Raw genomic sequence first — 13,821 nt, 5'->3', positions numbered from 1 at the left:
TCTCTGGGTAGTGAATAACTGGACCCAGCACTCCAGGTGTAGCCTCACCAGTGCTGAATAGAGCAGAATTACCAACTCCCTTGACCTGCAGGCAGGGCTTGCCTAATGCAGCCCAGGATACCATAAGCACTCTTAACAGCAAGGGCATGCTGCTGGCTCATGTTCAATTTGGTGTCCAGGAGGACCTGCATTACCTTTTCTGCCAAGCCGCTTTCCAGTTGGATTGTTCCCCACCAGGGAACAGACTGAACTTACATCTTTGCACTTGCTCTTGTTACACCACCTGAGGTTAAGTATTAGCAAGGACTACCTTGATATGAAAGTGGATTTGGTGTTGACTGGAGTTCATGTGGAAAGACTTGCAGGCTGTATTTAATAACGGTGCTTAACCACCACGTGTAAGATGTGGAGCACCTAAACCTGATCATTCTGACTTTGCAACCCTGCTGATACTTATTTATCCATGTGTTGTGTCAGGGTAACTGTAGGGCAGCAAAACAGCATTAAATAATGTTTATTTTGCTTCTGGTTTCTATATTTGTGTGAAGAAAGATCTTAGCAGAATAGCACAGAGTTAACTATGAGATAAACACAATCCATAACAGAGCTTTCTGAGTAGGGAACTTAGGATGGCTTATTCTATATAAAAACAATATTAGATGTCTTTTATCATTCCATTTAAATATTAACATTAATCATCAATATAATAAAGAGGAAAAAAACAGTTAAGGAAAGATTACAGGCGATAACAAAAAAGTCATGACTAATGTTGCAAAAAGAAACAGCTTGGAAACCTTCTGTGTTTTTCCTTAATGAATATTTTCTGTTAAAATTGCCCCTACTCCTTCACCTCTCTTCGTGCAGCAGACACTTTCATCTTCCCATCTATCCATCCTTATGGCTGACAGCAGATGAGCTACCAGCATTCAGTGATATTTTATTTCTGGATTGTGCAGAAAATGAACATGGGCTTTGCAATTTTAGTCTCTGGAAATAGAAATGTGTTAGTAGGTTAAGCTGCTATGCTGAAGACACACAGCACTAAAATCTTCAATGATGGTATTTTCTTGACAGATTCATTTTAACAAAAAAAATCCCTTGATTTACAGAAGTGAAACACTGTCACTGGAAGTTTGTGCCTGTAGATAGCAAAATATTGACCAAATAACAGGAAAAATATGCAGACTTCTTCATTTAGCTTGCCTGCATCACTTGATAGCTGCCCTGCTGCAGGAGATTGCCACATCTCCCTTGTATCATTCTCACAGCTATGGGGCTGATGTACAAATGTCTGTGTGCTCCATAAGCACTGGCTGATGAATTTGCACTGGTCTGTCAAGCATGCATTGTGTCAGAGACCCAGCCTTGCCCAGGTGTGCATAAGGCAGCTCTCAGCCTCCCCTGCTGTGGTGCAGAGCAGACAAAACCTGCCCAGAGACTGCAGGGATGGAGAAATGGACCAGGTAGTGGACCATCATCAAACCTAGGGACTGTATGGGGGCCTGCAGTGGTGGCTTTTCTTGCCACTGTGGGTTGAATAGAGCAGAACCACCCTTCGTGGGCAGTGCTTCTTCACAGGGCTGGAGAGAAAGTAGGTCTATAGGGAAGGAGAATTAAAACGAGTGAGTCAGTCTCTCCTGAAACTGGGCTGTTGCTGGGAATGAGAAATGCAAAAGGGAATAGAAACAGAGACAAGAGGGCATGTAACTGCAGCCCAGATGGGTGGCTTGCATTCAGTTGTGTCCCGGATCCGCTGTGAGTTTACCAGGAGTCAAGATTCAGAAATAATTGGAATTGTAAGCTGTTGAGTATGCTGTGCATATGTCATCTTGTGATGAGTCTTTGATTCCTTGTGATATTCTGTGATGAGTTCTTCAGAACTGCTGAAGTTTTTATTAGTAAGGAAATATAATAAATTCCCCTCGGAAGCTGAGTCATCCAGTGACTATACAAAAAATCTCAAGCAGTCACTCAAAATCCACTTTTCAGGTGCAGGGAAAGTTGTCAGCCAATTCTACCTATCCAAACGCAGGCTAAAAGCAAAATGCAGAATTACTTTACCAAAGTGATGAAGCAGTACCCTCCAGAAAACAGGCTGTGTAAGAATGTGAATGCAAGAAATTATGCTGGCAACGAAGATAACCACATCGTATGGTAAAAGAGACGGCCTCAAAATGTATTCAGGAAAATAAGATGTGATCAGTGTTTAACTTTTCTGCAAGTTTCAATCTCCGACCTTGTGTATGTGGGAACAGCCTGACTATCAGACCCAGCGTGTTTATCAGCACGAGCCATGTGACAGAGATGCTATTTGGTTGTCTCTGCGCTGTCTCTGTCACTTGCTGATAAGATGCAGATAAGATTGGATGGGGCCCTATGCAGCCTGATCTAGTGGGTGGCAGCCTTGCCCTCAGCAGGGGGGTTGCAATTAGATGATCTTTCAGATCCCTTCCAACCCTAAACCGTTCTATCATTCTATGGTTGTATGATAAGATGCCATCTCAGTGGCTGGAGCATCTCAGAAGCCACAGCTCTCCTCTGGCCATGACTTTGCTGTCTGAAGTGATAGTTCCCATGCTGCTCCTTGTTGCAGACCACTGCTTCCTCTCAAAAGGCTCTGACGCTGAAAGCTGCCCTCCAAGCCACTCATGGGATCATTTCCTATTCTGCTTCCATCCAAAGGGAATGAGCTAAGTCCTGTTTCAGGTGTCTGGGGTGAATGTCTCCATGGCTGAATAGGGTTTGAGAGCACAGATTTGAGCAGCTTTGCTGGCAGACTTTGGTCTGGGACAGTAAGCAAAGCAGCTGGAAGAGGACACCTATGTACAACCCTTGGTGCTGGCAAGGTCTAAGTTAGGCATCACTGGAGTGGTCTCAGTTGGGTCCTAGTTCAACCCACCTTGAAGATTCCTGATCTCTACCAGGGATCTTTTTATAATTATTTTGCAGTGTTAGAGCAAATGTAGCAAATATTCAATCCATGAGATTAAAATGGACCTCTGAATCCCTGTGCTCCAGTCCCTGCCCTAGCAGGGACACTCAGAGCAGGGTGCTCAGGGCCACGTCCAGCAGCTCAGGGAGATCCTGAGACCCCACAGCCTCTGTGCAGCCTGTGCCAGTGCTCTGTCACTGCACAGCACAGAGGTATTTCCTGATGTTTATGAAATAAAACACAGCACCTAGAGATACATCTGGCCCTCCTGTGTGTGTTGACAGAACAGAAGAATAAACAAACTGTTATATCTGTAGTGTGTATAGAACCCTATTTCACAACTGCAGTAGGCTAGGAGCACTCATCTGTGCCATCTGTGTTTGGATGTGGTGCTCAGGGATGTGATTTAGTGGAGGATTGTTAGAATTAGAGTAGCATGGTTAGATTGTTAGAGTAGCATGGTTAGGCTGCAATTGGATTTGATGATCTTAACCTCTTTTCCAACCTGAATTCTATGTTCCAATTCTATGATTCTGTGATTATGTGATCACTGTTGCTCCACTGAGAAGTGATAAGACATTAAGGGGCAGTAAGGCATTTAGTGCAGCTTCTTGTTAAGTCCTAAAATAGCAATGTATTTAGTCCCTATCAGCATTCAAAAAAAAAGCAGTCCCTTGGCTCCACAAACTCATCCTTGAATTACTTGTGCTGAATGAGATTACTCATTAACCCCTAGAAGCATGCTTATGGTTTCACTCATTTCTGCATGAGAAGCCTGGGAAATAACGCATCCTCTTCATAATTCCATGAACTATACTCACAGTGACCCACGTGAAGGATATACGGGAACCTAGCCTAATAATTCAAGCAACTCCAATTACTGAGAGCACAGACATTTAAGTGCGGCCCAAATGCAGGAATCCAGACAGTTTCCAGATGCTGCATAGCTGCAGGGCCCTTTTCATTGGGCAAAACCACATGCGACACTGCCATGTGATTGCTAGCAGCCCTCCTTGAGCTGAGAACATTTCTCTCTTAAGAAAATGTAAGATCTATTAATCAGGACTTACTTCCTTTTCTTACTACTGTTTGCACTTGTGTGGCTTCTGCGTAAACAGCGTTTGGGTTTTGCTTCAAGTTTTTATGCTTCTGATTTCCAGCAACAAAACTGAAAGTTGTAAGCAACAGCAAGCAGAAGAAGGAGACTGAGCATACCAGAAGGCACACCAGCTGAGGTAAGACAAGGCTTGCCAGCTTTTTCTGATGTAGATAAAATAGTTGCAGTGAATAAAATACAATCTGCTTGTATATTGCTCGCAGTAAGCTTTGTGTTTGATAGAAGCTGTGATCATTAACTAAATTTCTCTATGATAAAGTTGGACTCGAGAACTTTCCTTGGCAGAGAGAAGGGTGGATTTATGTAACTAGCAGTGTTTCTAGATGGAAGATGACAGTCAAGTAGTGGGTCTGATTAAGTGAGTGTTGGCTTTTAACTAGATGATAAAAATAATTGGTTAATGGCAAACTTTTAAAATAAAAGAGGTTAGGAGGTAGAGTTTGAATTTATTTATTTTTAGTATTGTGCACGCAGTGAGGTTAATAATACATGTTTTGGTGAATGTAATTCAGTGTTAACTCCACATATTGTGTTCTATTACGTTTATTTTTGATAATGCTTCTCCTGAAACACAACACGAATAGCAGAAGGAAAACCAATGGGAACTTTGAGACATGTCAGAACTTTCGGTTTTCTCAAAGTACAGTGGCAAATGCTAGCAATCCCAAATATAGCAGCAATACCACACCTGCTTTCATATAATGAAGACGGGACTGTGGTGTCAGGAGTCTTCTTCAGGGGGCTGTTGTGATAGATGCACAGAGCACTTCCTTTTTGGGTCTGTATATTTATCTCTCAGGGTAAAAAAGACATGTATTTTTGAATGAACGGTCCGATACCTTTATTTATCATTGGATATGCAGAACACTTCACTGAAAATACGTTCTTTAGGAGTTCTTTGTGTTACAGAGATCTCAGGGTTTCAGAGTAGCGGATGTGAGAGACCTCTCAGTCTGGAAATGGAGAGTTTCCCTTTTACACTTCTAGCAGCAGCCTCTTCCAGCTCACCTCCCCGCAGTGAGAGGAGATGACACAGAGAAAGGCCCTCTTCTATCTGCCCGACCGTAGATTCCCAACAGCCCTGCTGAGCACCCCACGTGGGAACACATCCATAGTGATACATTCACACTATCCACCTCCTTCAGAAATCTGTAAACCTTGGCTGCATCCTCCTCCTGTCCATGCTGAATTTACCCAGGCTTTTGAGACCTTGCTCCATCACCTTGCTGATTTCACTCATCTCTCTCTGCCTCTTCTCTAGGTCTATAATCTCTTTTTCTTGGGTGCAGAGAACAGAACTGCACGGCATGTTCACTGGGGGGAATGCAGGAAGGTTTATACAAGGTGATTTTGTACCAGTTGTCCCAGACTTCTTGGTGATGTGACTCATTTTCTTGAAATTTTTGTCTGTTTCTGCTGCAGCTAATGCAGAAGCAAACAGTAATGTATCACATAAGCATGGTTTAGATTATTTTCTCCAGCATTTATCACCTTCCATTAAACTCCACTAATACTCATCTGCCAACTTTCCAGCGTGACATCAATGAATGTCAATGGGTGTAATTTTTTCCTCATGGAAGAACTCAGTGAGAGTCCTTTGCTTCAAACGCACTTCCATGTCAGACACCATTTTGTCAGACTGCCTCTTTCATGCCATTTGCCAACAAAATGTAACGGGATGTTGTTGGGAAGGTTCCACACCTACTGCCATACCACCTTCTGCCTCTAATGTCATGGGCCAGAACAGTAAAACAGGAAGCATTACTTTTGGAGCAGCTCTCATGTATATTTACTGGGGGTCAGTAAGCTCCCAAGCACCAGGACCGCTGACTCTCAGCCCTTGGTCTCCTCTCTCACGCTGTTTTTGTAGATGAAGAGCTGCCCTGGTGCTGCAATGGTCCCCTGGAACAGCACATGATTATAATGGTGGGTTATGTGCCTTGGCCAGCAGTCTCACATCTGAGAGGCTTTGGGGTACTCATATGAATGCCATCTGGTGCTGATTACTTATTAGCCTCTCATTTGCCTATAGTTTGATGTTTTCTACACGTGCATGTCCAGTGCATCTGGCTCCTCTGACCTGACCTAAGTTTTGTTGAATTCTCTGGATTTGGTTGTTGCTGTTTCGTGTTGTTTTTTTTTCAATACTTTTTTTCATATTCCCTCTAAAATTATATAGTCTTTTTGGTTCTGGGACTGTTCCTCTGGCCCACAACACTGCCATTGTGAGTTCTACCATAATTGCTGGTACAGTACTCCCTCCCTCCAAAACTGCCTGAACTGGGGCCTGTGTGGCACTAAAGATCAAACAGCATCATGTCTTGCAGACTGCAGAATTATTTGTCCCAGGAATTAGGCATTTGTTGTATATCTCGTTCTGATGCACCATCACATCTGTATGAAGGAATCTGAAATTCCCTACCTGCTTTCAGCTTTTCTAACATTTTCTGATGACTATCATTATCATGGTGAGGAGTTTGGTAGCGTAACCCTAGTACCATATTTTTTCATTATGAGAAGATGGAATGACTGTCCACAAGGACGTTCAGCTGTAATGTTTGCATGCAATTGCTAGTTACACAGTCCTTCCTGCACAGTGCCACTCCTTCACCTATATATCCTACACTATCATTATCATCAAGCCGACAGCATGGCACAGAGGCTCCCATTGATATACTTACAAGCAGTTATTTCAGAAAAACCACCCTTTCCTTTGCTCTGCAGATGTGCTCTCTCTCCTGCCATGGTGGTTTTGGAACGTTTCAACTTGGTAGCTTCCGTCATAGAAAGCCACATATAGAAAAAATTTATTCCAAGGGAGCTTCCAGTACCACTGAAGAGAGAATCCCATTTCAGATTGTCCCCTTCTGTCCCTGTTTTTCTAAGAAGGATGTTAGATAGTACCACCAATATACTTCTGAAGTCTTTGGGGGGCCCTATAGCTCCGGTCCTATGCCTGAAACCCCTCCTATTCATTCCTGTTTTGGGAATAGCTGGTATGGATGGATGCTTGGGCTATAGCAAAGCACCATCGAAAGATCTCTTCCCTTTGCAGTACATTGGGCTGTGATGTCTCCCTGTAAAACAGGGGGACCAACTTCCATTAGAGGAAAAGTTGGTTCTCGATCCCACACAGAAAACTTTGATGTCAGACAGTAACTTTGTACTGGGTACTAAAACTAGGTTGGATGGAGTCCTGGGAAGAGCCTGAGCTAGTGAGAGACAACCCTGTCCATGGCAAGGGGATTGCAATTAGATGATCTTTTAGGTCCCTTCCAAGCCAAGCCATTCTGTGATTCTATGACTCTATGAAATCTCCTAGGACTGCAAAAGTTGTGTTGGGAAGCTTACGTTGTCTATCCCTTCCACTGGTGAAAAGTCTTTCAAATGAGGAGGAGATTTCCTTTAGAGGAGAACTAGTGTTCATTTTGCCCAGTTCCAGCCTTCGGCACTCCTACACTTCACATACATTATTGTCATTGTTTCCTGGAGGGATGATTTCAGGCCCTGCAGAGATGGTCATGTTATTGTTGTGAGTGAAAGCCCCTGTTCCCCAAGCCCAAGCTGCCTCAGTCCCATCCTGCTACAGGGGGTAAGCTCTGCTTCTTAAGAGCCCAGCCTGAGTAGGTTGCATTTCCCATGCTCTATCTCACAGTTTGGCCATGAAAAATAACTTCTGGGGCACATCTGGTTGCTGCATTAAGTGATCTGTACTCTGACACAGAGCCCTGAAGAGGTCACTGGCTGCCCTCAACACAGCACAACTCTTGTACCACCAGAAGGTATCTGAGTTCACAAATGAGCTTCCATTTACATCAGTGTTGCCAGTACTATAGTGTGTTAGTGGTGGTCCAAGAAGACCTGGTCTGGAGCAAAATTTTCTCTCTAGGGAGACTCCAAGAGCACAAATAATTTTATTTAAAATCATGAAACCTGTGAGGCATAGACATAACCTGCAAGCATAGAAACCAGGCCCTTACCTTTCTCACTGGGATATATTCAAACCTTATTTTCATGCACTTGGCAATTTCATATAGTTCTGCTTTTTAGGCTAAGATTTTTCAGTGCATTTCTGGGATGTGCTGGCAGTTGCAGAGAAGGGATTGCTAAACAAGTGATGGAATTGGAGACTTCCTTTTAGGAGTTGGACTTGATTATATTTATGGATCCCTTCCAATTCAGACTATTCTATGATTCTATGATTTTAAAATACTACTAGTTACAGATCACATGAAAGAAAAAATCAGGAGTTTAACAAGACTTTAATGAGAAAAAATATATATACTATTTAGAGTGTTTGATTGATTGGTTGTTTTGATTTGATTGAAATATAATCTCATAGGAATGAAATTATTACTTTCTATGAAAATAGCCTGTTTCCCACAGGCCATTTTCATTAGCGCTGCTAATGCAGTCTGCCCTGAAAGTACCTGTAGATGAATGTCTGATAGAAGAAATGAGCACATGAAAGGTTGGTAAAGTAGTAAATGAAGAAAAGACCCCACAAAAAGAGGCTTGGAAACTAACTAGAGGAAAGAAGAAATGCACTGTGAAGGGGAGGGAATTAAAAACGAGCCTTGAATGAGAGTGGTATTTATGATGTTTCAGGTCAAAACATCCTTAATTTGTATCTGTTGAAGTACATCAATATGTCCTTGGTATCACTCAGGAATATTGATTGACGTGCTGTGAACAACAGATATCATACCAGGAAAATTTGGCTGGTTCCTATTGGCAAATTCAGTTATTTTGACTTTTCATCCTAATTCGAAGCTCAGACTTACTGGTGGATGGTGATTTCTTTTTCTGATCAGTTTTTGATGCTTCCATGGGTGGTATCCGGGTTCTCAAACCTCCTGCTGCAAAATGGCCAATGTCAAGTTGGCTTATTTTGCATTGAGAAGGTCAGGGAATTGCCATTAAAATGAATGCATAACATCCACTTTTAAAAGACAGCTCTTTCATAATTTGAGGGGAAAACAAACAACCACAAAACCTGTTGTAATACTGAAACCATTTAGAGCTTTCTTGGTGTGTTCATTTACAGAGACATCACAAAGTGATCACTCATTAAGGAGGCTTTAATTTCCACCACGTCTTGTAATTTCTGTCCTGTGAAACAGCCCTAGCACTGAACTCCCTGAAGAGACTCCAGCTCCGCACTTGCTCCACTTCTTTATACTTTTGCAGAAAGACAGAGAGCTCCCACACCAGACAATGAATTTTTCTGAGATGACACCAAATGACAGCTCCACTAACAGCTCATTCAGCTGCCACGCGGATGACTTCAAGCAAGTCATTTATCCCATCATGTACCTCTTAATCTTTTTCCTGGGCAGTGTTGGAAATAGCCTCTCCATATATGTATTCGTCCAGCCTTCCCAGAGGAAGACCTTGGTAAACATTTACATGCAGAACTTGGCAGTTTCAGATCTCATGTTTGTGAGCACTTTGCCCTTCCGAGCCACCTATTATCTGTTGGGATCACAGTGGGTGTTTGGCGATATCCTCTGCAGGATCATGACGTACACCATGTATGTGAACATGTACTGCAGCATTTATTTTCTCACCGTGCTCAGTGTGGTTCGTTTCACGGCCATCGTCTACCCATTCAAGAGCTGGAAAGTAACCAACATGAAGTATGCCAAGATAATGTGCGCAGTGATATGGGTCTTTGTTCTGGCAGCCTCCAGCCCTCTGCTGAGCAAAGTAATTGCCGGGTACAGAAACCCAGACAAGTGCTTGGACCTCCACCCCAGCAGCACGCAGCACCTCCTCATGATGAACAGCTTCGTCCTTGTTGTGGGCTTCATCTTGCCTTTTGGCACAATTATCGTCTGCTACATCTTTGCCATCAGAGCACTGCTCAAGTCCAAGACTCCCCAGCGCAAGAAGGCAGTCTGTCACAAGAAAGCACTGTCAACCATCATCATCACTCTCATCCTCTTCCTCCTGTGCTTCCTGCCGTACCACATACTGCGCACGGTCTACCTGGTGCTCGGTGGCTGCAGCCCGGCCAATCTGTTTGTGCACAAAGCTCAGGCAGTCTCGCTCTGCCTTGCTGCCACTAACAGCTGCCTCGACCCCGTGCTATATTACTTCGCCGCTGAAAATTTCAAAGCAAGAATCAGAAGTTTATACCGAAGGTAGCTCGTGTGGAATTGCAGTATTGCATACCTGCACTCCTGGCAAGACATCTAGACTGGATCCATACTGTGTGGTGAAAGAGGCTACGTGGTGCTGGCCACCTTGTAGCCATACTGCTCTTTGCCAGGTCCCTTGGGAACAAAAGTGACTGGGATAAAGTTCAGTGGGGATGGTCAATACCAAGGCAGGAGCTTAGCAGCATGGGTGATTGGAGGTCAGGTGCTTAGGTATGATCAGTTGTCCACTTCTACTGAGCACTATAGATGTATTTGGAATATCCACCCTCCTCACAACAAGGGAACGAAAGGGATTTGCCTTGCTACTGGAGTGCATTTCTTTCATTTCACAATACACAGACATTGATTTCTGAAGGGAAACTGCTCTTATGAGAGTCTCTCTGCTCTCAATTTACCTGTGTGCATATAAAAGTGCCTGCCTTAGATGCTGTACCACCCAACAGCTTCATAGTCCCCTGCCAGATCTCTCTTCAAATTCTGGCCAGAAGTTTATATGTAACAGAGCTATAAACAGTGAAGATAACTATCTGCTGCAGCTGACTGTGTAAAGCAAGAAGAGAGCCAAATGAAACCCACGATAGCTCAGGCTTTTAGAAGGCATTAACATTTCTAAATACACACCTCTGAGGAGACCACTGAGGTATTTTGCATAATATTCCACTGATTACCAAGTGAGGTGACAATTTTCAGCAAACAGTATGAGTACTGGGATGACATGAATGATGTGATGATTAGCAGTGAGGGCAGGATGGGGGCTGGCACAGAGTTGGAGGACCGGAGGTTTGGCAGCTCATCTCCATGAAGGGATCCAGAGGCAAACTAAAATTATTTAGGCAATGGGGAGCTACACCTATGCATACTTTAGAAAATATCACAAAATTGCTGCCTGCATTTTTGAGTCCCTATTTTCTAACATATTTCCTGCAAATCAAAGCAGTTGCAATTAAAAGAAAACAGGGTGCAGACTCTGTTTGACCACATTGAATGTTGAATTAAAAAATATAAAGATGAGAAAGTTCTTCATGTTTTCCAGGAGAATAGCCTCTTGTGTGAGACCTTCAGCAATGCTGAGGCCTTCCCTCCTTGTGAAATCCACCCAAAGGAAGGTTTCTGACAGTGAAGGTGCTTTCTCAATACTCTGAACTTTGTTGAAGAAAACACTCAATAGACTGAATGTTATTACTACCAAGCAAAAATAACTCTAGCTGTTTTCAGCTCTGTCCCAAATTTGCAGAAAACAAATCATTGCTGGTCAGGTGGAAAAGTACTTGGCATGTCGTTGGGAAAATCACACTTCTCTTGGCTATGTAAGGGTTGTGTTGAATTGAAGAGGCAATGTGTTTTAGTCATTTTGTTCTGTCTTTGATGTAAGCACAACATTTTATCATTAAATCTTACTAATGTTCATGTTCCAAACCCTTAATTCAATACCTCAAATTGGCTTGTGTGTCTTAGAGTTGACCTACTGAAGCCATTTAAACACCTGCAGTGCTGAGTCCTGTGCTCTTGAAGGAGTAGGGAGTAATGCCACTGAACTGCAATGGCTGCAGGATCAAGCTGGGAGCTTGTGCAAAGAGAGAGCAGACAAATAAATAGAAGGAAAGGGGGCAACCTCTTTTTCTTCATTTTTCCCTTGTCAAGAATAGTCCTGAGCAGCAACAAGTGACAATCTCAGAGCCTCTGGTGAGGTGTTGTACACCTTAACTGATACAAGGGAATGGAAAGTAATAAGAGAGGTGGTTATCCTCAGCCCAATCTCACTAATGCGTTTGCAGCCATGGCTATCCAAATGTACCCTATTAGTGGATCATTTTGCACCTAAAGGATAATTGTATCCCATTTTTTTTTTACATAGAATATGATACAACTTTGTTAGCAATTGAATGAACTGTCAAAACCAAGTTTCAATAAACTAGATTTACTATTTGCCTAAGTTATGCTTTGTATTGATTGCACAGCTAACAAGGAGTGCAGAGGGAGAGAGACAAAGAAGTGGAGATTGAATTTTTGTTAAATGGGCTATCATTTCACAAGGGAGAAATGTCTTTGGATGTGTGAGAGCATCCCGCTGCTTTCTTCACCAAGAAAATTGTTGGGAACATGAAATCCAAATCTGGGGTGTGGATAATAGTGAAAGATCTTCTAAGTATTATTTACTTGCCAAAGGACTGAAGATCATCCTTGTCAGAGATCCTCATGCACAGCTTCAGTAGAACTTGCACAACATGCCGTGCTCACACTTACTGCCATTTCTCCCTTCAAAACCCTTGTATGTTTCTGCACACAGTGCATAAGATCAGTGATCTTCACTGTGGAAATAAAAAATGTTATAAAAAAATCCCCACTGTATATTATAAAATTACAAAATCGGTTACTATATAAAACAGTTAAACTACTAGCAGTGCCTCTGGATCCCTCAAGGGACCACCTACCTTGAATAAAAGCATTTTGATATCTCTTTTCTAGGAGACAAAATCCATGAATAGCTACACTCATAGAAAATGAAAGTAATTGTAAAATTTTAAGCTCAAGAGAGACCTAGGTATAGAAAATTAAGTATTTAAGTGATCATAAATGATTTAATTACCTGTAAATGATTGTAAATATGGCTTCCTATGCATGTTTTCCAGTCACTTATGAAAGCCTTGGGGTTTCTAGACAAAGCTAATTTTTTTGTCCAAAGCTACATCAGAGACAAAAGAGATTTTCTAAAGTAAACTTGTAGCCTGAACCACTTGATCCTCAGCACAAGGAAATATCACTCCTTACGTTTGCATTTTCATCCCTGGATGCCCACGTATGTTGTGTTGAGGGACATGGTTTAGTGGGAGCTATTGGGAATAGGTGAACGGTTGGACTGGATGATCTTTTAGGTCTTTTCCAACCTTGGTGATTCTATGATTCTATGATTCAATGGCTTCGTTTGCCTGATGGAGCAGTACTACAATGCACAGGGAAGCAGCGCGTTTTTGTGGACTATGGACATGCCTCTGTCTTTTCCATATGTGACCCCATGCCTTCCCAGAGGACAAACCTGCTGCTTACTGTTTTCCATATGCTTTAAAAAAAAAAAAAAAAAGCCAAAGATGAAGAGAAGATTGGTGTGAGCTGGGCAAGAATCGTTGAGCAACCTGTTCTTATCTAACAGAGAACATTATTATAAGCAATGCACTATATACATAGTCGTCTAAATTATAATATGAGCATTACAATTTATATATACTATAAATTGTAGTATCTGTACATTATCTGGAATATATATGTATTGTCTCATAAGGAGTATATAACATACATAATGCTGTTTTCATATAAATACAAGTAATAAATTATTACAAGCAATACTTTATCCCGTGTAATTTTCATTTTCATACCTTCTGCCTTCCTCGACACACATCCTGTCAACAGGGCTTATATTTAAAGCTCTTAAGAGAGTCTGGAGGAAAGGAAAAATACTTCACTACTCAGCATCCCCTCTGAGCTGCGTATTGCTCTGTGCTGCAACAGCATCTCGTGTTGGCAGCAGAGCAGCTGTCGGACTTTTTCCCCTTATCTTAGAGCTGTAGAAGCTCCTCTTGGTCCTTTGGGGTGGTCAGGACAGAAGTGACCTG

General features: G+C 42.4%; 1 protein-coding gene across 3 annotated transcripts; it reads left to right on the top strand.

Moving 5' to 3' along the window:
* Positions 1-3,936: 3,936 nt before the first annotated feature.
* CYSLTR2 (cysteinyl leukotriene receptor 2) lies at positions 3,937-13,544 on the top strand. Of its 3 annotated transcripts, XM_042867312.1 has the most exons (3): positions 3,937-3,977; positions 4,093-4,167; positions 9,097-13,544. In XM_042867312.1, the coding sequence occupies exon 3, from the start codon at positions 9,267-9,269 to the stop codon at positions 10,197-10,199; it is 933 nt and encodes a 310-aa protein (XP_042723246.1). In that variant the 5' UTR covers positions 3,937-3,977; positions 4,093-4,167; positions 9,097-9,266; the 3' UTR covers positions 10,200-13,544. The 3 variants fall into 3 exon arrangements, with proteins under 3 accessions (XP_042723246.1, XP_042723247.1, XP_042723245.1); XM_042867313.1 differs by having other exon boundaries at positions 3,945-4,167; positions 9,240-13,544; XM_042867311.1 differs by having other exon boundaries at positions 3,945-4,167.
* The last annotated feature ends 277 nt before the right edge of the window (positions 13,545-13,821 follow it).

The sequence above is a fragment of the Lagopus leucura genome, unplaced genomic scaffold (genome assembly GCF_019238085.1).
Source record: "Lagopus leucura isolate 7727_CA_CO unplaced genomic scaffold, USGS_WTPT01 Super-Scaffold_100001, whole genome shotgun sequence".
In the NCBI taxonomy this organism is placed as follows: domain Eukaryota; kingdom Metazoa; phylum Chordata; class Aves; order Galliformes; family Phasianidae; genus Lagopus; species Lagopus leucura.
Note: the sequence above shows the minus strand (reverse complement) of the source record. Positions and strands in the feature narration are given on the sequence as shown.